Genomic DNA, 25,701 nt, shown 5'->3' on the forward strand with positions numbered 1-25,701 from the left:
CTGTAGGAAGGAATTGGATATTCTGGATCTTTAGAAGCGACTTAGCAGCAGCAGCAGACATATTATTACACCAATTCATGGGCTAATCAGGGCTAGAACTGGGACAATGTCACATAGAAAATGGTTCTTGTTTGGTCTTCTAACCTGCCTTTAACATCAAAATCATCAACTGTGAGCAGAAGGAGAATTCTATCAGGCTCTCCAGTGGGGGTACTTTGTTACTTCACAAGCTCACCACTCCAGACACTATTTTGGCAAACTATTTTGCTCTCCATGGAAACCATGCAGATGAATATATTTTTGCAAGAAAGGGAGAATTGTGTGAATATAAAACTTTGAGTTTTAGCCTGGGAGTTTTAATGTGTTGTTAAGATATAAAAAGGCTTAAAAACATAGTACAGCTTCCTTATCCTGGCATTTAGTGTAGGAAAGACATCTTTCTGTGTCTGCCTTTGGGTTGTCTGAATATACTCTAGTGAGACAAAAACTCCAGAATATTGGTTCATGGTCTAGCCAACCAGTCTTTCAGGGACTATTGTATGCCAGTATTTTGCTGAGCTCCAGTAATGCCTGATGAACAAGACAAAGTCCATGCCTTCTAGAAGCTGTAAGACTAAAACAGGCACTTTTTGTGCTATGTAGATCTGAGTTCCTGACCCAAACCATTGTTTTTCTCCCTGACAAACTACTTTAAGCATTTCTTTCAGAGCAGGTGATCTGCTGCTTGCTCAGTCTTTATTTGCCTGAAAAGTTATTTTGTTTGTTTGTTTTTTCTTCAGTTTTAAAGAACAGTGTTATTGGATATAAAACACTAGGTCTGTGGCTTGTTTCTTTTTTTAAATATAAATTTATATATTTTAATTGGAGGTTGATTACTTTATAATATTGTATTGGTTTTGCCATACATCATCATGAGTCCACCACAGGTATACACGTGTTCCTCATCCTGAACCCCCTTCCCTTCTCCTTCCTGGTACCATCCCTCTGGGTTGTCCCAGTGCACCAGCCCCAAGCATCCAGTATCATGCATCGAACCTGAACTGGCAATTCATTTCATATATGATATTATACATGTTTCAATGCCATTCTCCCAAATCATCCCACCCTCTCCCTCTACCACAGAGTCCAAAAGTCTGTTCTATACATCTGTGTCTCTTTTGCTGTCTCGCGTACAGGGTTATCATTATCAATACCATCTTTCTAAATTCCATATATATGTGTTAGTATACTGTATTGGTGTTTTTCTTTCTGGCTTGCTTCACTCTGTATAATAGGCTCCAGTTTCATCCACCTCATTAGAACTGATTCAAATATATTCTTTTTAATGGCTGAGTAATACTCCATTGTGTACATGTACCACAGCTTTCTTATCCATTGATCTGCTGACAGACATTTAGGTGTTTCCTTGTCCTGACTGTTATAAACAGAGCTGCAATGAACATTGGGGTACACATGTCTCTTTCAATTCTGGTTTCCTCAGTATGTATGCCCAGAAGTGGGATTGCTGGGTCATAAGGCAGTTCTATTTCCAGTTTTTAAAGGAATCTCCACACTGTTCTCCATAGTGGCTGTACTAGTTTCCATTCCCACCAACAGTGTAAGAGGGCTCCCTTTTCTCCACACCCTCTCCAGCATTTATTGCTTGTAGACTTTTGGATCGCAGCCATTCTGACTGGTGTGAAATGGTCCCTCATTGTGGTTTTGATTTGCATTTCTCTGATAATGAGTAAAGTTGACCACCATTTCATGTGTTTGCTAGCCATCTGTACGTCTTCTTTGGAGAAATGTCTATTTAGTTCTTTGGCCCATTTTTTGATTGGGTCGTTTATTTTTCTGGAACTGAGTTGCATAAGTTGCTTGTACATTTTTGAGATTAGTTGTTTGTCAGTTGCTTCATTTGCTATTATTTTCTCCCATTCAGATGGCTGTCTTTTCACCTTGCTTATATTTTCCTTTGTTGTGCAGAAGCTTTTAATTTTAATTAGGTCCCATTTGTTTATTTTTGCTTTTATTTCCAGTATTTTGGGAGGTGGGTCATAGAGGATCCTGCTGTGATGTATGTCAGAGAGTGTTTTGTCTATGTTCTCCTCTAGGAGTTTTATAGTTTATGGTCTTACGTTTAGACCTTTAATCCATTTTGAATTTATTTTCGTGTATGGTGTTAGAAAGGGTTCTAGTTTCATTCTTTGCCAAGTGGTTGACCAGTTTTCCCAGCACCACTTGTTAAAGAGATTGTCTTTACTCCCTTGTATATTCTTGCCTCCTTTGTCAAAGATAAGGTGTCCATATGTGTGTGGATTTATCTCTGGGCTTTCTATTTTGTTCTATTGATCTATATTTCTTTGTGCCAGTACCATACTTTCCTGATGACTGTGGCTTTGCAGTAGAGCCTGAAGTCAGGTGGGTTGATTCCTCCAGTTCCATTTTTGTATCTCAAGATTGCTTTGGCTATTCGAGGTTTTTTGTATTTCCATACAAATTGTGAAATTATTTGCTCTAGCTCTGTGAAAAATACCATTGGTAGCTGATAGGGATTGCATTGAATCTATAGATTGCTTTGTGTAGTATCCTCATGTTCACTATATTGATTCTTCTGATCCATGAACGTGGTATATTTCTCCATCTATTAGTGTCCTCTTTGATTTCTTTCACCAATGTTTTATAGTTTTCTATATATAGGTCTTTAGTTTCTTTAGGTAGATATATTCCTAAGTATTTTATTCTTTTCGTTGCAATGGTGAATGGAATTGTTTCTTCAATTTCTCTTTCTATTTTCTCATTATTAGTGTATAGGAATGCAAGGGATTTCTGTGTATTGATTTTATATCTTGCAACTTTACTATATTCATTGATTGGCTCTAGTAATTTTCTGGTGGAGTCTTTAGGGTTTTCTATGTAAAGAATCATGTCATCTGCAAACAGTGAGAGTTTTATTTCTTCTTTTCCAATTTGGATTCCTTTTATTGCTTTTTCTGCTCTGATTGCTGTGGCCAAAACTTCCAAAACTATGTTGAATAGTAATGGTGAAAGTGAGCACCCTTGTCTTGTTCCTAACTTTAGGGGAAATGCTTTCAGTTTTTCACCATTGAGGATAATGTTTGCTGTAGCTTTGTCATATATAGCATTTATTATGTTGAGTTATGTTCCTTCTATTCCTGCTTTCTGGAGAGTTTTTATCATAAAGGGATGTTGAATTTTGTCAAAGGCCTTCTCTGCATCTATTGAGATAATCATATGGCTTTTATTTTTCAATTTGTTAATGTGGTGTATTACATTGATTGATTTGTGGATATTGAAGAATCCTTGCATCCCTGGGATAAAGCCCACTTGTTCACGGTGTATGATCTTTTTAATGTGTTGTTGGATTCTGATTGCTAGAATTTTGCTGAGGATTTTTGCATCTATGTTCATCAGTCATATTGGCCTGTAGTTTTCTTTTTTTGTAGCATCTTTGTCAGGTTTTGGTATTAGGGTGATGGTGGCCTCATATAATGTGTTTGGAAATTTACCTTCCTCTGCAATTTTCTGGAAGAGTTTGAGTAGGATAGGTGTTAGCTCTTCTCGAAATTTTTGGTAGAATTCAGCTGTGAAGCCGTCTGGACCTGGGCTTTTGTTTGCTGGAAGATTGCTGATTACAGCTTCAATTTCCATGCTTGTGATTGGTCTGTTAAGATTTTCTATTTCTTCCTGGTTCAATTTTGGAAAGTTGTACTTTTCTAAGAATTTGTCCATTTCTTCCACGTTGTCTATTTTATTGGCATATAATTGGCTTATTTCTTTCAAAATGCTATATATTTCACTCCACTCTTTTTTTTTTTGTCAGGTTTCTGATGGGATATCTGCTATAATTTCCATCTGTATTCCTCAACTGATAAAGTAATCCCCCATTCTCCCTTCCATGGCTTCTTTCAAGATTTTATTTTTCTCTTTTTATATGATATATTTAAGATTTTTGGTATTTATCTTGTATAGCTTGCTAAAGATTGACAGATCTACTTGAAGGGCAGCCTGAACTTAAATAATAACCTTCTATGTGATTCAAAATAAAATATAATATATTTGGACTTATGACACAAATATTCCTCTCCTATATGTGGAATTGCAACATGACTCTAGTAATTCAGAGCTTTCCTGGGTTGTTGTTTTAGAATGGATGGTGACAATCATCTAAAGCCAAGATTGTCTTTTTTTCCCCTGTAAGAGCCAAATATAAAATATTTTAGGCTTTACAGGCTAAAAGGCAAAATGATGGTTATTTTGTACAGACTTTTGTAACTACATAAAATGTAAAAGCTTTTCTTAGACTAAGGACTATTCAGTATTAGCTAACATGGCAGATTCAGCAACCCCCAGTTTAAAGGGTAGTTTTGATACCAAGTTGCTCTGTAAGTTAAGGATTTATGAACCTAAAACCCTAGCTCAGTCTATAAAGTGGAGAGAAATCCTTCTCTGCCAAGTTTGTACAGGGATCCAATTTGAAGATACATTTTGAAGCACCTAATAAATTAAATGGTGTTTGGCTGGCTGTGAACTATAGCTAGTGTGATCTGTGTCCCAACATATCTACCTTAGGCTTAGCTTACCCTTTTCCTGTTGAAAAATATAATAACACCCCTATTATTTGAAAAAGTTATGGTTGAAATGATAAATTATAAGGTGCCCTGGCTATGGCTGTGTGCAGTCCAGCTGCTTATTAATTAACTAATAATATGTTGGGAGAGGTCAGTGACTCTTTGAAGACAGGATAACACACTTTGATCTCTGCCATCACATCACTGGCTTCAAGTCCAGGTTCTGTTGCAACTAATGAACTTCAAGTCAGGTTCCTTAGTTGTGTAACATTGGGTGAATTTCATAATATAATTAAAAGCCTTACAGATTTATTAAGTCCTATAAATTCTTTTTCATTTAAAGTGTACAATTCAATTATTTTTAGTAAATTTATGGGGTTATGCAACATTCACAAGAGTTTAAGTTTGGAACATTTGTGTAACCTCCAAAGAAATGTCTTGCTCATTTGCAGTCCCTTGCTGTTCCCATTTCCATTTCCAGACAAACACCAAGCTACTTATCTCTACAGAATTAACTTTTCTGGGAATTTCTCAGAACTTCTTTAAACCTCTTTTTTGTTGTCTGTAATTGAGTTTACTAATGGTCTATACCTCATGTTTTCATTTTGTACATTAAGTGGAGTGAACCCTGTCAGGCACTTAACCCAGGGTAAGGTATTCAGTAAGGATGCAGTAAACATTAACTATCAGTGTTATTTTATCTATTTCTCTGCAGTCCTTCAGGATTAAATTTGCCATGTGTTTTTGGAGAGATATCAAATGTTGAATCAGATTTAGTCAGCTGTCTTTCTTCTTAATTGTCATGGTACACACTTCCCAATAGCAGCTGCAGCTTTGACACCTGCCATTAGGAGTGATTTTCCTTAATGAAAAATGTTTACTTTTCATACCTTCTGAGCCTGTTACATGCCATAGAAAGTCGGTGCTGGATAGCTGCCACAGTGGTAGATTTGAGAGGCTTCCTGGCCCATGGAGAATGGAAATGGGCCCTTCTAGGAGAGGCAAAGGAAATTCAATGTACACTCAAGTACATATTGACAGGATTAGAGAGATGTGATTTATCAAGGCTATCTTGTAGTTAGTTATGTAAATACAGATAAACACCATAATTGAAGAAAATGAGTGATGCCTTTCTCGAGGTCAGGGTGTAGGAACAGTGGGGATTACTCCTCTGTAGAAATTACTCCCATGCAGGAATTGCAAATGTCAAATGCATGCTTTATGACATTTGGACATTTCTCATATATAAACATATTACCTCTTACATAATTTATTCTTCTTAGGATAAATAAATGTACTATAGGCAGCAGTGTTTCTCTAAGTATTTTAATAGAGTATTTATATTTAAAGTATTTGACAGTGTATTTTAAAGTCAAATAAAAAAAAAACTTTCACTTAGTAAGAGGACTTTCATTCAAAACGATTATTTGCCAAGGGTTTGGGGATTACCACAGTAGGGAGAGTGCTTTGACCATCAACTTCAGAGTATCTCAGGAGTGAGGCAGAAAGGTCTTTTTTAAGTCAGCAAGGTTGAAGCCACATGTGGGGAGTGAAATGAGGTGATATAACTGGAAAATGTAACAGAGAATTTCTTACCCTAGAGCCAACCTATTCTCAGTGGTGGCTGGATGTGATGCTGCTCAGACCGAGGCTGGGCCAAGTTTAGGGTTCTGGAGGGAGGACAGACACTTTAGTTCAGTTAACAAGCATTTTGACCCTACTGGTCAGTAGAGTAGGCAGTTTAGCTGATCACTAATGGGACATGGAAAGGGAATGTAGAAGCATTGTGTCTGGCCTTGTGACAAGTGAACAAGGGGTGTGTATATGACTCTCATCCAAATCATGAGGGAAAGGTGACTTTTTAGTGGTAAACTGTTTTTTTTTTTTTAATACAAAGGGTGAGTAAGAGTTTCTTAACTACTGTTTTCCAGGATCACAGAACTGAAGTAAAATTCATCACCAGTAAGGTCCACTTGCAATAATTAGAATTGCTTATCGGTGCAAGTAAAATAAAACTGAATTAAAAATGACAATCAAAGAGAGGTTTGTTTTTCTAGCTAACAAGTAGTTTAAAGGTCACCAGTTTCTGATTTGGATCAGCTTATCAATGTGGCTGGGAAAACTCTTTAAATCATTTTAGTCCCCATCCTTTTTTCTCTTGTCACAAAATAGCTTTTGCAGTTGTAGATATCATGTGTATATTCAAAACAGAAAGGAAGTGCCATATAGCCACTTCTACCTGCGTAGGAAACCAGAAAATTTATTAACTATGCATAGGACCATAAGGTTTCTCTCTAAGAAATATAGTATGTGCTCTAACAAATATTTTATTTCTTCTATTAATTGTATTATACATTTTATAGTCACTGACTCTCTACTATTGAAAAATTATCTAGATATATGAAGTATAGCAAATGAAATACCCTATAAATGGAATATAGAAAGCCATGCAATATGTTTTACTTTAAATTAAGAAAAAATGAACCATTCTTAGAACTGGTTTTCTGGAGGAGCTTTAGGAAAAGCCAAGAACATCTTGAGTAAACTTGTTTGAAGTCATTGAAGTGTTAATATAGTTGACAAGTATAGCAACCAGTTTGAAAGAGTTTATATAATTTGAAAGAGACTTACACATCAATACTAAAAACATTGCCCAAATAATATTGTCTTTTCTTTGGTACAAACAATGGTACTCAATCTTGATGATATGCTCCTTTGATACTGGTGACTGTATAGAGGAAACAACTATCTTAAAGATTTATGAAATGTATAAAGACACTTCAAATATTAATGTCCTCTACTCTAAAATTTATCTCTAATAAAACATCGCTTTCAAAATGAAAAAAATATAATTATGGACCAGGCTTATATGGAATAATTATTTCACAATATTCACATTTGTAAAATTGTTTGGAAACAGAAATAACTAATGAAAATAAATTAGGCATGATCTTTCTATAGCTTTAAAATTATATTCTTTAAAATAAGAACAGTCAGTCAGTTCAGTCACTCAGTCATATCCAACTCTTTGTGACCCCATGGACAGCAGCATGCCAGGCCTCCCTGTCCATCACCAACTCCTGGAGCTTGCTCAAATTCATGCCCATTGAGTCAGTGATGCCATCCAACTATCTCATCTTCTGTTGTCCCCTTCTCCTCCTGCGTTCAATTTTTCCCAGCATCAAGGTCTATTCTAATGAGTCAGTTCTTCATATCAGGTGGCCAAAGTATTGGAGTTTCAGCTTTAGCATAAGTCCCTCCAATGAATATTCAGGGCTGATTTCCTTTAGGATTAAGTGGTTTGATCTTGTTGCAGTCCAAGGGCCTCTCAAGAGTCTTCTCCAACACCAGAGTTCAAAAGCATCAATTCTTTGGCACTCAGCCTTCTCTATAGTCCAGTTCTCACACCCGTACATAACTACTGGAAAAAGCATAACTTTGTCTATATGGACCTTTGTCGGCAAAGTAATGTCTCTGCTTTTTAATATGCTATCCAGGTTGGTCATAGCTTTTCTTCAATGGAGTAAGCATCTTTTAATTTCCTGGCCGTAGTGATTTTGGAGGCTAAGAAAATAAAGTCTGTCACTGTTTCCATCGTTTCCCCATCTATTTGCAATGAAGTGATAGGACCAGATGCCATGATCTTTGTTGATGACTGAGTGACTTTCACTTTCAAAATTAGAACACCACCCATTTATAACATGTTACTTTCATTATGTAACATGTGTTACAAAGAATTATTTATTTACTTAAAAGAAATATGTATTATTCCAAAAAAGCAGAATACACATTCTTTTCAAGTGCACAGGGAACATTCTCTACAACTGACCACATGCTAGAGCACAAAACAAGCCTCAACAAATTTAAGAGTTATAGAAATTATTTCAAGCATCATTTCTGACCAGGATGACATGAAACTAGAAATCAATCCCTGAAAAACGAAAAAGGGAAGAAACAATTACATGGAGACTAAACAGCATGCTACTAAAAAGTGTTTAAATTATAAAATCAAAGAAGAAACTAAAAAATACTTCAAGGAAAATGACAATGAAAACAGAACTATACAAACACTATGGGATGTGGCAAAATAGTTCTCAGAGAAAAAGCTCGTATTGATACAGGCCTTCTTTAAGAAATAAGAAATCTCAAGTGAATAGTCAAACTCACCATCTAAAATAATTAGAAAAAGAAGAACAAACAAAACTTCAAGGAAGCTTAAGGAAGGAGTTAATAAAGTTGAGAGAAGAAATTAATAGAGATAAAAATAATGGAAAAATCAATAAAACCAAGACCTGGTTCTTTGAAAGGATAAAAAAATTTTTATAAACCTCTGGCCAGGCTCATGAAGAAGAAAAGAAAGAAGACCAAATAAATAAAATAAAAGTGAAAGAGGAAAAACAACTGATACTGAAGAAATATATATATGTATATATATGACTATGAACAATTATATGCCAACAAATTTGACAAATTAGAAGAAACTGACAACTTTCTAGAAGCGTACAGCTCACCAAAACTGAATCCAGTAGAAATAGATTGCTTGAACAGACCAATCACTAGAAGTGAAACAGAATCTTTAATTAGAAAAAAAAAAAATCTGTGCAAATAAAAGTCCAAGACCAGATGGCTTCACAGGCAAATTCTACCAAACACACAAAGAAGAATTTAGACTGGTCATTCTGATACTCATCTTAAAGTTTGAAGGGAAAGGAACATGCCCAAAGGCATTCTATAGGGCCACCGTCACCCTGCTACTAAAACAAAACAAAGACACTACCAAAAAAGAAAATTACAGACCAATATCTTTTGATGAATATACATGCAGTAATGCTTAATAAAATATTTATAAATTGAATTGAACAACATATAAAAAAATCATGCACCATGACCAAGCGGGATTCATCCTAGGGCCACAAGGCTGGCACAACATATAGAAATAAATCTGATATACCACATCAACAAAAGAAAAGACAAAACCACATAATAATTTTAATAGATGCAAAACAAGAGTTTGATAAAATTTCACATCAATTCATGATAAAAACCCTTATGAAAGTGAATATAGAGGGAACAAGTCCCAATATAATAAAAGATATTTATGACAAACCTACAGCCAACATAAAAATCAATGGTGAAAAGTTGAAAGCCTTCCCAATAAAATAGGGAACAAAACAAGGATGCCTACTCTCACCACTTCTCTTCAACATATTATTGAAGACGTGTGTTAGCCATAGCAATCAGACAAGAAAAGTGAATAAAATATAATTCAGAATGGTAGGGAAAAGATAAAATTGTCATTATATGCATGTGACATAATACCCCATATACAAAACACTAAAGACTTCACAGCAAAATATTAGAACTTGCAAATGAATTCAGCAAAGTAGCAGGATATAAGATGAACATACAGAAATCAGTTGCATTTCTTTATGCTAGCAGTCATATATCAGAAAGGGGATTTTAAAAAAAAGCTTTAAATTATGAACCAGAAAAGTAAAATATCTAGGAATAAACACGACCAAGGAGTTGAAAGACTTACATACTGATAAATATAAAACATCAATAGAGGAAATTAAATAGGATTAAAAAAATAGAAAGATACCCTATGCTCTTGGATTGGAAGAATTTTGTTAAAGTGGCCATACTACCCAAAGCAATATACAGATTTAATGCAATGCTTATCAACATATTTATGATAGTTTTCCCAGAACTATAACAAATAATTCTAAAATTCATATGGAAACATAAAAGACAAAGAATTGCCAAAACAATTCTGAGGACAGAGAACAAAGCAGGAGGCATAACCTTCAGACAATACTACATAGCTACAGTAAATAAATCATTCAGGTCAATGGAACAGAATAGACAGCTCATCAATAAAACCACATACCTACGGACAATTAATCTTTGGTAAAGGAAACAAAAATATGCAATGGGAAAAATGCAGTCTTTTTAGCAAGCCAGTGTTAGGAATGTTGGACAGCCACATGTAAATCAAGGAAGTTAGAATATATCCTCACACTATACACAAAAATAAACTCAAAATACCTTAAAACTTAAATATAAGACAAGGCACCATAAAATTCCTAGAAGAAGAAAAACATTCTCTGATTTAAAGTATACAATGTTTTCTTAGTTCAGTTTTCCAAGGCAATGGAAATAAAAGCAAAAATAAACAAATGGAAACTAATGAAACTTACAGGATTTTTCACAGCTAAGGAAACCATAAACAAAACAGAAAGATGAAATATGGACTTGGAGAAAATATTTGCAAATGATACCACTGACATGACTTAACTTCTGAAATGATGAAAACCAAACCAAAACCAAAAACCAAACAACCCAACCAAAAAATGAGCAGAAGACCTAAATAGACATTTCTCCAAAGAACATATATACAGATGGCCAATAGGAACATGAAAAGATGCTCATCGTCACTAATTATTAGAGAAATGAAAATCCAAACAACACTGGTACCACCTTACATCAGTCATAATGGACATCATTAAAAATCTACAAATAATAAATCCTAAAGAGAGTGTGGAGAAGAAGGAACCTCTTAACAGGGTTGGTGGCAATGTAATTTGATGCAGTCATGGAAAAAATTATGGAGGATGTCAAAAAACTAAAAATAGATTTGCCATATGATCCAGCAATCCCACTCCTGGGCATATAATCAGAAAAACTATAATTCACAAAGATAAATGCATCTGTATGTTCATAGCAGCACTGTTTACAATAGTCAAGACATGGAAACAACCCAAATGTCCACCGACAGACTAATGGATAAAGAAGATGTGGTGTGTATATGTAAATGTATATATATAATCATCACTGGGCCATTATAAATAATGAAATAATGCCCTTTGCAGCAACAAGAATGGACCTAGAGATGATCATACTGAGTGAAGGTCAGGTCAGAAAGATAAAGACAAATACCATATGTTACCAGTTATATATAGACTCTAAAGTAGGACACAAATGAGCATGTTTATGAAACAAAAACTGACTAAGAGATATAGAGAACAGATTTGTGGTTGCCTGGGGGAGATGCATTGGGAGTTTGGGGCTCGCAGATGCAAACTTTTACATATAAGATGGGTAAACAACAAAATCCTACCGTATAGCCCAGGAACTACATTCAATATCCTGTGATACATTAAAACATAATGGAAAAGACTATAGAAAAGAAGGTATGTATATCTATAACTGAGTCACTTTACTAAACAGAATTTAATACAACATTGTAAATCAACTGTACTTCAATAAAAAGTTTTCAAAAGAGAAGCAATATATCATATATTGCAATTAGATATTTGTGGACTTTAGCATTACATGTTATTTAAATTTTCTTCAGATTTTATAATTTTTCTTAATGAATATGAATTAGTTTTATAGTTGTAAAAATTCACTTTATTGTTTCAAAGACAAAATGAAGTTGTGAATATGTCCTCTTTCAAAGGAAATGAGTCTTTGACGCAAGAATTTGGATGAGGCTTCTAAATACCTGTAAAGAACATTTTGCTGATGGACAAGGAAAGATGTCATCCCACAATTTGTCCTCTGGTGTTCTGGCATTTCTCAGTCCTGCCATGAAGGGAGTTTTTAAAGAAAGTTGTCATAATAGTTCATTCTTGGGTATTCACATAAATCACACTGTTTTGTTTTTCTCTTCCTCAAGGGCTTTTTCTTTTCTGTAATATGACAGGACTGAAGTCACTAAGGGTTAAAATTATCAATACATTCAGGAGGGATGGGAACTAGTTCCAGGAAGCAGTCTGTCTTCATTTATCCAGATAACCAAAGCTGATTCATGTGAAGTTGGGGAGATCATAATCTCTATACCTAGCTATCTTTCTTGCTCACTGTGTATAGAAAATGGGGCCACACTATTCTTGAACAGAAGCTAATTCTTTGTCTTCCCAAGCTAACTAAAATGTGTATGGGTGTAGATGTGTGCTGGGTATAAAGCCTCATCCTCTTCCCATCTGTGAAGCTGATGGGAGGAGACAGAAGGAGAAGGAGGACTTTTCCCTTGAATCCTGTTCTTCCTGTGGGGCATCCATAGCACAGCACACATGGAGGTCAGACCTATCAGTTTCTCATTTGCTGATTGAAAAGTCTTGGTATAATGCCACATACTCTTAGAGCTGAAACATCCTTATGAATTCAGTTTCAACTTTACTTTCCATTTTTTGCCAGGTACTTTCATAGACATCTGAGATTCCTAAACTGAGAATTATTGTTATGCCACCTAAGTCAGGAGACCCTTGAAGCCTCAGGATCTCTAGAAAGATTTTCACGTTTACACCTTGACTTCATATATGTTCTTGGAACAGTGTTCAAGGATGTAGGTTCATTCATCTTTGGTTAGCCATTAGGATTGCGTTAGCATCTGGAAGTATAGGTACATTTAAAAGGTTCATCTTTGTTTCGTTTGTTTGTTTTTGTATCGGAATTTAGTCATTAGTTTAATCTTAACACAGAACACTTTGCTAAGAGGTTCAGGAATTGTACAATAAACCTTTTGGCAGGGGTGTCAGGAATTAGCTGCCATTGTACAGAGAGTGAAGTGTATCCCCTCCAGCCTACATCCTCACAGAATATGGCTTGAAAACAAAGAAAATCTCTTGTACTTAGAAATTTAGAAATAATCTTTTTTTTCTGAATAAAAAGGACCAGCATGGTTTGAAGCTGGCGTTTCTTCCCCCATTTTGTTCTTTTTTTTTTTTATCTTTAAAAAAATTTTTAAATTGGAGGATAATTGCTTTACAATGTTGTATTGGTTTCTGCAATACAACACCATGAACCAGCCGTGCATACATATATCCCCTCCCTCTTATACATCTCCTCCATTATTCCCCCACTTCATCCCATCCCTCTAGGTTGTCACAGAGCACTAGGCTGAGCTCCCTGTGTTATACAACAGCTTCCACTAGCTTTCTATTCCACATATGTTAATATATATGTTTCAATGCTGCTCTCCCAATTTGTGCCACCCTCTCCTTCTTCTGTTCTATCCACAAATCTGTTCTCTAGCTACATGTATACCTTTTTCATTCTTAAAAAATTTATTTCTTTAATACGCAAGTTTTTTATAGAGAAAAAAAAGCAGTTGCTGAAAAATTCCATCTTGGAATTGGTAAAACAATAATGTTTTGGGTTTCATTATGGCCCATGGTTATCTAAAATAGTCTGAACTCTGCCTATGTGACATTTCCACATGAGTGTTTAATAAGCGCTTCGAACTCAACATGCTCAAAATAGAACTTTTGGTCAGCCCTCAGATCACCACCTCTGCAAGCTTTCTCTCTCTCAGAAAATGAATCTCCCATCTACCTGGTTGTTTAAGCAAATGTTACAAGATTTGTTCTAGCTATCTCTGTCTCTACAGCCAACCTGTCAGCAATTTCTGTTGACATTACTTCCAAAATGTTTCCCCAAATTACTGACTTTTCCCCATCACTATTGTTACTGCTCTGGCCAATCATCAACCTCTCTTCTCTGGATCATTGTACTGGTCTTCTAACCCATATCCTTACTCATTTATGCTCTATTTTCTACCAAGAAGCAAGAACTATTAAAAAAATAAATTCCCTATTTTAAGTTATGGACTGGCTTTCCATAGCTACTAGAATAAAATCTTTTTGCCCATTGCCTTGGTTCACAAAGCCCTCTGGATCCAGCCCCCACTACTTCTCTGAGAGCAGCTCCTATCACTTTCCCCCATCACAATTCTGTGGTCTCCCTGACTTTCTGTTCTTTGAGTAAGACAATCAATCCATCAGCCTGTGGGCCTTCTCTCTACCAGGAATGGGCTTTTCTCATCTTCCCATGGCCAGCTCCTTCTAACACTCAGAACAAACTCTTCTGATAAATCCTTCATAGAGACATTCCCTGAACACCTGGTGATATGCAACAAACCACCAGCCCCCCAAAACTAGACACCATTTATCACATAACCTTCTTTTATCCTACTTAAATTACCTGGATAGCTATCACCAGCACCTGTGGCAAAGAACAAATAGAACTATGACAGCAAGATCAGCAAGATCTTCACCTGTTTTTCCACCATTGCATTTCCAAGACTGCAGAGGAGATGCCCAGTAGTGAGATGGCACAAGCAACTATTTTTCATATGCTGTGTAATAGCAACTTGGGAATCAATAGGCTGTTTCTATCTGTTCTCATTTTACAGCCAACTGGACTTTATGAGTATAAGCTCATTGGTACTCTGAGAGCTCCACCAGATCTACTTGCAGATACCTTTACGAATTTAGGCTATATAAAACGGCGGATCCCACAAGTTACAGGTGAGTGACATGTATTCCTTTAAAAAAAGCAATTAGAAGGTAGGATCTATTGCTATTTTCTCTAACCAGCAGAGATCAATAGGTTTACTTTCTGTTATACTATGTTTCATTTTAAATTTTGGCTTAAATATCTGAGGTGCTGTGCTGAAATATGCCTTCAATATTTCTAGGACTTCCTTTTTATACTTTAATAGATTCACTGTCCTGTTGCTCCTGTTTGAACTTACTACAAGTTTGTTGTCATCTCATACATATACATATATATATATATATATATATATATATATACACACACACACACATATTCATATACATATACATACACACACACACACACATACACCTGGAAAAGCATGGAAGGCTTCTTGGAGGAAGTGGTGTCTGAGCTTTGTTTAACAAATTGAATCAAAGTTTTATAAATAGCAAGCATATATATACATGGTGAGGTGAAAAGTGAAGTGTGAGTGGTTTAAGGACATTTGGCCCAGGGAACAGTATGAGTAAAATGAGGAAGTCATGAAACAACATGAATTTTTTATTTTTTTTAAATCTGTGAGCAGTTGGATGCTTTTGGATTTGTTGGGGTAGCAGAATCTGGAATTAGGCTGGGAGGAGAGCCCAGAGACCCAAGGGCCTAGGCTGGTCACCTAGCTACACTTCTTATTTTTCCCAGAAATGATGGAGAATTATGAGTGGCATTAGATAGGGGATCTTTCTGGCACTTAGAGTAGGGAGTGACCTCTACTGTTCCAGGCACAGTGGAACAGATACAGCTAGCTCAGGGGCCAGAAACCCTGACAGGCACTTGCTGCGGTAAGGAATCCTGGTTGCAAGGAAGAAAAGCTAACAAAGTGCAGTGTAATGAAAGGAAAAAGTGTGTATTGGTTCAGGACATAGAAAATCCATGGTTGTCTGGCTTCCACGATAGCTACACATAATAGTTCATTTCTCCAGCTTGACTCTGTTTCCTTCTGTATTGACCACATTCTCAGGCAGATTCTATGTCATGCAGAGAGGCCACCAGAAGATGCAGGCTTACATTTTAACCAGGTACACAACTCCTGAGGAATAGGAACTTTCCTACTGATGGCATCCAGAGTCTCAGGATTGGCTCTTCTCGCCTCAGCCTGGATCATATATTATTTCCTTTGGCATGTTTGTCATGGTTTAGGGCCACAGACTGTTTTCAAATACTCTTACTTTATGGGTAATGGTGGTGCCATATAGTTGAGGGAGAAGCCGGATGTTCTCTGTCCATCTCCCTACCAGTTGTGATTCAGTCATGTGCTGTAGCCATTTACAGGGCCTCTGATGTGTGGTACTTGCTATCAACAGTCCACACTATGGAGGATGGTCCAGAGGCTGCAGTACTTTGACTTTTCTGGAATAATCCTGAGGTTCTTAACCTAACTGTGGTCCTCCCAGATCTTCTATAAGCTACCTGAGAAGCTTTTGGGCCTAAACTTGCTAGAGTGGCAAGCCAGGATTCTGTCCACATATGCCTTCCCTGAACTAATCACTGTGACCACGTTCTGCTGATCTTCCCAGCCTTGAAATGAACACTGAGTCAGTCTGGGAATACCAGACAACCTGACCTGCCACTTGAGAAATCTGTATGCAGGTCAGGAAGCAACAGTTAGAACTGAACATGGAACAACAGACTGCTTCCAAATTGGGAAAGGAGTATGTCAAGGCTGTATATTGTCGCCTTGCTTATTTAACTTATATGCAGAGTACATCATGAGAAACCCTGGGCTGGATGAAGCACAAGCTGGAATCAAGATCACTGGGAGAAATATCAATAACCTAAAATATGCAGATGACACCACTCTTATGGCAGAAAGTGAAGAACTAAAGACCCTCTTGATAAAAGTGAAAGAGGAGAGTGAAAAAGTTGGCTTAAAGCTCAACATTCAGAAAACTAAGATCATGGCATCTGGCCCCATCACTTCATGGAAAATAGATTGGGAAACAGTGGAAACGGGCTGATTTTATTTTGGGAGGCTCCAAAATCACTGCAGTTGGTGACTGCAGCCATGAAATTAAAAGACACTTACTCCTTGGAAAGAAAGTTATGGCCAACCTAGACAGAATATTAAAAAGCAGAGCCATTACTTTGTTAACAAAAGTCTGCATAGTCAGAGCTATGGTTTTTCCAGTGTCAGAGTTGGACTATAAAGAAAGCTGAGCGCTGAAGAATTGATGCTTTTGAACTGTGGTGTTGGAGAAGACTCTTGAGAGTCCCTTGGACTGCAAGGAGATCCAACTAGTCTATCCTAAAGGAGATCAGTCCCGAGTGTTCCTTGGAAGGATTGATGTTGAAGCTGAAACTCCAATAATTTGGCCACCTGATGGGAAGAGCTGACTTATTTGAAAAGATCCTGATGCTCGGAAAGATTGAAGGCGGGAGGAGAAGGCGAGGACAGAAGATGAGATGGTTGGATGGCATCACTGACTCAATGGACATGAGTTTGAGTAAACCCCGGGAGTTGATGATGGACAGGGAGGCTTGTTGTGCTGCGGTCCATAGGGTCTCAGAGTCAGACATGACTGAGTGACTGAACTGAACTGAGCAGTCCTGCTTAAACCACATAGTGGAGAAGGAGGCAAAAGGTGATGCCCTGAAGGAGAATGAGATTCTGGTGCAAGAGTCATAGCTGAGCAGGTAAAAGCAGCAGATGTCTACTCATTCTCTTCCTTTCAAGGTCATCTTCAACCTCTTGTAGTAACGGACTGATAAATTCTTTACTCTGTGGTCTCCTTCTAATAGGTTTTCTTTCTTTCAAAAGCTGAATTAGATAATACATTTCTGTGCTGTCAGCACCTTCTCAAGGGATTTTCTTGTTCCCTTCAGAAACTTAGGCTTGGCTCCTTCTCTAAATGGTTAGTTGGAATCTTCCCACACAGCTTGAGCACAGAGGCTGTGCACTTCATAGCGTCGCTTTGCTCTCTCTCTCCAAGAGCTGATGCTATTTGCACACAGTAGCATGGTGGATATTAAGGAGATTTGGTCCCTGTAACTGTGACATAAAGCAACATGGGAGAGAGGCAAAAATCTTACAGTTAACATAGTTTAGCCACTTTCTAGCTTTTTGGGAAGAACAGTAACCTCTCTGGAAACTTCATTTCTAAACTGGGTTGCTCAGTTCCAGGACACCTGTAATATGTCACAAAATTGAAGATGAGAAGAAAGGTCACAACAGAAAAATTATTGGCACTGTAGTGACACCTGATGATTACCAAGATTTTAGAACTTGAAAATTTATTTTTGGATGCCCAATGTTGTTTCACTGCATTCTGTCTTAGAATGCTATTTGTGCTATACAATGAACAAGTTTTGTTGGGTTCTTTTATTTTTACTGTGTCTTTCAATCTACCAGACACTGTCCCTGGACAACAAGATTTCAGTTGTTCTAAATACCTGACTTTCTCTAAAATTCAATGCCTCGTGAGTTAGTGGTTTATCACCCTACAAGGTTGTCATATCAAATCTTCTTGTTAATTGAAGCCAAAGGGACTGCCAGATGCAATAACGTCTTTTGTGTTGTTTTTTTGTTTTGCTTTGTCTAATAGAAGCCTATGAAACAGAATGCAATGGAGAAACAGTGATCTACATGAAAATGGTGTTCCCTTTTTTACTGTCCAACAGAGATGTATCCTTTTTGAACACATACTATTATTCAGCTTTCTAAGTGTTTTTGTTCCCCATGGCCATGACCCAATGGCAGTATATCCAGAAGGTGTGGACAACATTGTCTTTGTCTCCTGCATAAGCATCTACTAAAGCTGCTACTTCTTGTGTAGCTTTCAGACATCTCAGTGTGATTTCTGGGTCTGATGACATGGAGCATCTATAATTGTGGGAAGGCAGCTCATACTTTCCTGAGAATTTACCTAGAAAATCCTTGTACCACAGATTTGGGGGCCTGAAAACAACTTTTCTTCAAGAGTATTCAATACACTCCCTCAGTCTGTAGAGGAGGAAGCTGGGACCCAGAGAGTTAAGATGACTGAGGCGCACAGTCAGGTGGTTAGCAGCCGACTCGGGGATGGAACTCAGGCCCCGCATTTCCAGCTCTCTCCACCACCCCTCCTCCCCCAGCATTGGCTCTGGGCCTCGTGTGTGTGTGTGTGTGTGTGTTTCCTGTTCAGTTTTTTTAAATTGAATTACCTTCCCTGTAATAGTGCCATAGACATAGTGGCTGGTCTGTGAATCTTTATTGAGATGAAATGATTATATTACTCTTGGTGAACCTGAACCAGAACCATTGAGGACATTTGCCTACTAATATTTGTATATCTACATATCTTTCTGTGGTCACCAGGTGTAAATAAGCTTGCCTGGCCATCCTCTGTGCCCAGAGGTCAATGATTAGGGCTTAAGGGGAGGACAGAGAGCAATGACCCCATTGTTTCCTGAGTGAGAGTCTGCTCCAGTCTTTCTCCAATGCCCCCACCAAGACTGTCTACAGGCAGTGTTACTCTGTTTTCTTACACAGTGAAAGTGAAAGTGAAGTCACTCAGTCATGTCCGACTCCTTGCGACCTCACGGCCTGTAGCGCGCCAGGCTCCTCTGTCCATGGGATTCTCCAGGCAAGAATACTGGAGTGGTTTGCCATTTCCTTCTCCAGGGATCTTCCCAACCCAGGGATCGAACCCGGGTCTCCTGCATTGCAGGCAGATGCTTTATCCTCTGAGCCACCAGGGAAGTGAAGTGAAGCTGAATCTCAGAAAAATTAAGTTACCCAGGATAACAGCTGATAAATGACCAATCCTCTGAGATCTAATTGCTTTATTGGAGAAAGGAGGAGTGGGTTTCCCTCATAATTAGAGCAGCAAGGAATCATTGACAGGTAGGTAATGCATGCTCTTGAGCTTCCCAGGTGGCTCAGTGGTGAAGAATCTGCCTGCCAGTACAAGATATGCAGAAGCTGTGGGTTTGAGCCCTGGCTCAGGAAGATTCCCTGGAGGAGGACCTGGCAACCCACTCCAGTATTCTTGCCTGAGAAATCCTATGGACAGAAGAACCTGTCAGGCTACAGTCCATGGGGTCACAAAGAGTCAGACACCAGCTGGGAACTGAGTAAATACACCAAGCCTGCTATGAAAAGAGAACACCAGGTGGGAGGCGACAGGGCTCTGCAGGGAAGTTAGGCAGACCAAGCAGGAAGTGAACTGGCAGTTTAAGGGAGCAAACACCAAGTGGAGGCAACAAAATAACTGCCTTTTGTTTCTGACTGGTGGGCTTTCCTTTTATCCATCTGAGAGGTTTGATGGTCTTGCCTTGACTGGCAGTGTAGTGCGTCTATGTGCAGCAGCGGCGAGAACTGGACTTCAGAGGGCGGAAGATTCAGGTGGTCCTCGCCAAGGGCACCTCAGTGCCACAGTTTCCAGAGAGGTCAGGATTCATCCGGGTGAGGCAGTGCCAGGTGAAGCTGGCCATGGAGAGTGATGGCAGTAACCGGAGCAAAGGTAAAAAGAAGGCAGCTGTCGGTGTGCTGGTGCACCCTGTGAAGGCTGTGGTGACTGTGAGGCTCAGAAAATGCATGATGCGTTTTCCCTGAGGTCAGAGAACGTGGCATGGGCTCCAAGGAAACAGAGGAGATTCAGTTCACCCCTGAAGTTTGGCTACAATGCAACGTGGATGTTTAAATCTGATCAATCTATTTTTTACTTACTTTTGCATTGTCCGAATGAAATCAGAACATCGAAGTGAACCAAAAGGGTTAGGAATTCACTTCAGGCTGCCCTTGTACTGCACATTCTGGCTGGAGGTGAGCAGGAAGGCTAATGGGATCATCTCTGAGGAGGTACCTCTCACTCAGCAAAACTAAAGGACTCAGGACCTGTCTGCCTTGAGTTCCATACTCAGGAGAGAATCTGGGAGGGGTTCATGTGGCCACCTGCTGGACTGGAATGGGTGTGGCCTTGAGACTGCAGTAAAATCTGAACAGTTGTTCTGATGTGTGTTAGATCTGCCACCTTGGATGCATTACCCCCTATCAACTTTTATAATTAAGATAATTGAGAGGAATAACGAAGTGAGATATATATCCAAATATCTAGCACTTATGCTATGCTATGCAGTGCTATGCTAAGTCACTTCAGTCATGTCCAACTCTATGGACTGTAGCCCACCAGGCTCCTCTGTCCATGAGGATTCTCCAGGCAGGAATACTGGAGTGGATTGCCATGCCCTCCCCATCTAGCACTTGCCATGGGTTTAATAAATAGCAGCAGAATGTGCCTTGACTGTTTGCCAAAGTGTGTATATAAGTCTCCCATAAAGGAGATGGGAGAGTCCACTTAAATTGTGTGCTACCTCCCTCCTTAATTTCTTGGCCTGAATATAAACCTGGATGTTTGCTGCTGTATTTTTCCTCCTTTTGAATTGTCCTTTCTTTCCCTCTCTAGTATTAATTTATTGCTTCATAAACCCTGGTGGCCGTATTCCATCCTGGATCATCAACTTGGTTGTCAAGGTGAGACCCCCAGAGGCAGGAGGGGAAGTGTGTTTGACAAATGTTGACTTATCCTGTGGGGCTGTTTGACTGAGGAGACGTGCAATCTCAGGCCTCATGATGCTGTTTTACGAAGCAGCATGTTTGACTGACTCTGGTTAGGACTGGGGTTGCCAACACCCAGGACTGAGGTTGGGACAAAAGACCAAAATCTTAACCTGGAATATCATCTCCCCTACTAATTTCCCACCAAGATCCTGCCAGCATCACTTTCTGGAACCTTTGGGCAATAACCTGCTCCTTGTAGGAACAAGGGTGCTTGTGGACCCTGTATCTGCTTATGGAGGAGTTAGGCCAACATGGCTTGGGAGACAATGAGATATGTTCAAGCTTGAGGAAGCCTCCAGTTTCATTTTTGTGTTTTCTTTCTATAAGGAGAAGGGACTTCAGTGGTATGCAGATCACCCATGGAGACCATTCATGAGGTCCTACTTATGGGCTGGTGGGCTCACCAATTCCCAGGGAGAGTGAAAAAGTACACAAACTTGAATAAAACACATCATAGTTTGAATTCTGGTCCCTACTTCTGACTATGTAATCTAGGGAAGCTATCAGTATCTTACCTCCAGAAAAAACGGGAATGGATATTTCCACAATGTAGAGAAGGAGTGACCAAAACAACATTTGGGGAAAGTCTGGGCAATGTTCAACACTACCTAAGGGGTGACATATCCCACCTCTTGCTCCCAATTCTTACCAAATTCTAATTTTGTAAAACAAGTTCTTTCTTTCGTCTTTTTGGAAGAATCACACAGCCCAGCCCAGTCCCATTTCCTGAGTTTTTCTTTTTCTTTTCAAAAATAGTGTCTTAGAATTGTCATAGCTTTCTACTAGCAAAAGCTAAAACATGCAAGGTCTGACAACTGTGGCCCCTACCTTACCTGTGCCCCGAGTCTTACCTTTTTCATCATCAGTCACAACCTTCTGTTGAAATCTTATCAGGAGCCCTATTGTCATATTTATTATTCCCCAAGGCATCTTCCTTCACCTTTGCCACATCCTGAGAATCAAGAGTAGTTGCTGTGAGGACAGAGTAATGACAATCTCCTTTTCTTTGCAGAATGGAATTCCTGGCTTCCTGGCTGACCTGGAGGATGCCTGTCTGAGGTACTAGAGAAGAACCTAAGAGAGATTTGGAAGCTTTTTGTTCATGCATGATGTCCCTGGAAGTGCCACAACTATGATGCTCAGCATGCCTGTCATTTTTCCATCTCAGAAGCCTGCACCCTCTCCAGCACCTTGTGCCCAAGTGTGCCAGCCTGATGCCTAGCTTCCTTTCCCATTCACCCCACTCTGGGACACACTGCCTTGTTTCACTGTAGAATGTGGATCAGATTTGGAAAACCCTTGATTGTTTAGTTTTTAAAAGGGGAATCCTCAGGAAGGAACCCAGTCATTCCATTGTTGCATTCTCGGGGGATGGTTGGTGGAGGAGTGGTAACACTGCCTAAGAGTGACTGACCTGAGCAAGTTGTCTCCTTCCCACATGTGAGTTTTTGCAACACAAGAGGGTGACTTCTTGTTGCAGGTGCATTACCTTCAGAGTTGACTCGCAGTACAGAAAGAATGGAAGACTCATGTCCATTTCCCTTTTGCTTTGCTGACTTGATTTGCCTGATTTGAGACAATAATCTACTAAGCCTCTCCCCATTTCTATTTGTAGAGGATCATGAGCAGTTTCGATTTCAAATCATTTTGAAAAATGTTGCAGACCTGACTACATGTATAGTGTGATGACAGTTATCTCAATACTGGTGTCTAGGTTTTTCTCTGCCACTGGAGAAGGCTGTCTGTACCTCATTAGCTCTGAATTTCTGAACATTGAGGTATCAAGACAGCTCTGGCAGTTAAAAGAAACTAACCTGTTTTACACACAGCATTGAATAAATTTTCTTTTAGGCAAGAAATGAATTTCTCTTCTAGAATGTTTGGAGATGTTGGAGGGATAATTGTTTTTGTTGTTAAGTTGGCTCAGTTGTGTTTGACTCTTTGTAACCCCATGACTGCAGCATGCCAGGCTTCCTGTCTCACACATCCCCCAGAGTTTGCACAAACTCATGTTCATTGAGTCAATGATGCCATCCAGCCATCTCATCCTCTGTGTCCCTGTCCTCCTACTACCCTCAGTTTTCACAGCATTAGGGTCTTTTCCAATGAGTTGGCTCTTTGCATCAGGTGACCAAAGTATTGGAGTTTCAGCTTCAGCATCAGTCCTTCCTATGAGTATTCAGGATCGATTTCCTTTAGGATTGACTGGTTTTATATCCTTGCAGTCCAAGGGACTCTCAAGTCTTCTCCAACACCACAGTTCAAAAGCATCAATTCTTTGGTGCTCAGTCTTCTTTATGGTCCAACTCTTGTATCAGTACATGACTACTGGATAGGAAACATAGCTTTGACTAGACAGACTTTTGTTGGCAAAGTAATGTCTCTGCTTTTTAATGTATTGTCTGGATATCTCACTGGGTTGACAGTGGCCTGCTGCAGGTTTAGGAGCACTGGCAGCAGCAGTCCTGGGAGGCATGGCAGGCATACTGGCATAAGTCCTTAGGAGGAGGCTGCCATTACCCCTATCATAGAGCCTATAGCCTACCATAAAGAGTGCAAACTCTAGGACTGGGCTGCCTCAGGCCAGACTATAGGGAGGGAGCACAGCCTCACCTACCAGCAGAAAATTGGGTTAAAGATTTACTGAGCGTGGCCCTGTACACCAGAACAAGTCCCAGTTTTCCCCACAAGCCTCTTATCCTCATGTATCAGAGGGCACACAGAATGAAAACCACAATCACAGAAAACTAACCAAAATGATCACATGGATCACAGTCTTATGTAACTCAGTGAAACTGAACCACCTTCTCAGGTGGTTGCCGGGAGCCAGTGTGAGAAATCCCGCCCATGGCAAAGGTCATGAGGAAAGAAGCCTGACAGAATGCAAGGGTGTGATCAGGCTTCAGGGGTTCCCCCTAGAATTTCCTGAGCATCCACCCCCCAAAACCAGAGTCTGCCTGCTTTTCCGTGTTATGCTTTCCACCTACTCTTCTGACATTAACAGGGGGCTGTCCGCCCACCACCTTTTTCTGGAAAAAGTTAATTTAGAGCTTTTAGATAATAAATCTCCTGGGCATAATAAGAGTGTTTCAATCCAAAAGCCCCTCTGATGGCTTTCTAGCCTGGCTGCCAGACTCTTACAGCTGCTCATGTGATTGTTTGTGGCCTCCCGACTGCGAGAGGCTCAGGAAGCTTAAAACATCCTAGGAATGTAGGGGCTTCCAAGGAGTCAAAATCATTAGAATAGGACTGATTAAAGGTTTCATTTGTTGAGCCAATACTTGCTGCCAAGTTTTCATATCTTTTATTTGTAGATATAGTTGGTATATAGAAAAAACAGGTAGTAGACCTGGTATTAGCAACATTAGATCTTTGAGTTAAGTACTTTCTTTGTTGTAACCCATTTCACCTTTGTTCTACAGGAATGTAACTTTATTTAGTACTTTGAGGGTGATGCAGAGTAAAGAAAAAACTCTTCTAGGGAAAAAGAGTTTTTCTTGTTGATAGACATTTATCCAGGAAGAAGCCATAAAAATGTTAACAGGCCTATTGGCCAGAAGATAATGTAAACCACCTGAGACCTTTTGTATACTGGAAGGTATGCAAAAAGAAAGCCTAGTCTCAATGAGGGTCAGGACTACTGCCCCTGCATAACTCTGCATATTCCATTATTTCTTTATGCACAACTTGGGGTATATAAGCTGCTTTTGAAAATAAAGTCGTGAGTCTTGCACCAATGCTGGGCTCCCCCATGTTGTTTTTTTCCTCCCCTTTTCCGGCTGAATTCCCATCTGGAGTGCGGAAGCTCACCAAGTCTACTTACTTGCCCTGGCTTCTAAGATCCACTCGAGAGGGAGCCCAAGGTGGGGCACCCTCTGCTATTCAAGTGGGCGCCGGTGGCCTGACATAGATGATGCAAACCTCTTGTCTTGAGGTTTTATTAGTTTTCTGCGTAAACCAAGTTATTCAGCCTCTTTTCTCCACTAATTTTCCTACTACACTATTCTTTCCTAATTTCTTTATATTTCTAATAGTCCTTTCCCAGACTCCGACTCTGTCCCCACTTCGAATTCCCTGGATCCACTGGGGTTGGACCCAGGCAGGTGGCCATGCCATGCAGGGCCACCCAAGAAGGACAGGTCATGGTGGAGAGTTCTGACAATATGTGGTCCACTGGACAAAGGAATGGCAAACCACTTCAGCATTCTAGCCTTGGAAAGGGATAATAGTTCCCTTATTATTGAATTA

At 39.2% G+C, this 25,701-nt stretch overlaps 1 protein-coding gene across 1 annotated transcript in view; it reads left to right on the top strand.

Moving 5' to 3' along the window:
• LOC101122120 (phosphatidylcholine transfer protein-like) overlaps positions 1–25,190 on the top strand; it is a 40,716-nt gene extending 15,526 nt beyond the window's left edge. The window contains exons 2-6 of the mRNA XM_042255243.2: positions 14,770–14,884; positions 18,458–18,537; positions 20,185–20,356; positions 21,299–21,366; positions 22,466–25,190. Coding sequence (XP_042111177.1) covers positions 14,770–14,884; positions 18,458–18,537; positions 20,185–20,356; positions 21,299–21,366; positions 22,466–22,519 — 489 coding nt within the window. The 3' untranslated portion in view covers positions 22,520–25,190. The remainder of the gene's footprint in view (positions 1–14,769; positions 14,885–18,457; positions 18,538–20,184; positions 20,357–21,298; positions 21,367–22,465) is intronic.
• The last annotated feature ends 511 nt before the right edge of the window (positions 25,191–25,701 follow it).

This window comes from Ovis aries, chromosome 11 (assembly GCF_016772045.2).
Source record: "Ovis aries strain OAR_USU_Benz2616 breed Rambouillet chromosome 11, ARS-UI_Ramb_v3.0, whole genome shotgun sequence".
Lineage (NCBI taxonomy): Eukaryota > Metazoa > Chordata > Mammalia > Artiodactyla > Bovidae > Ovis > Ovis aries.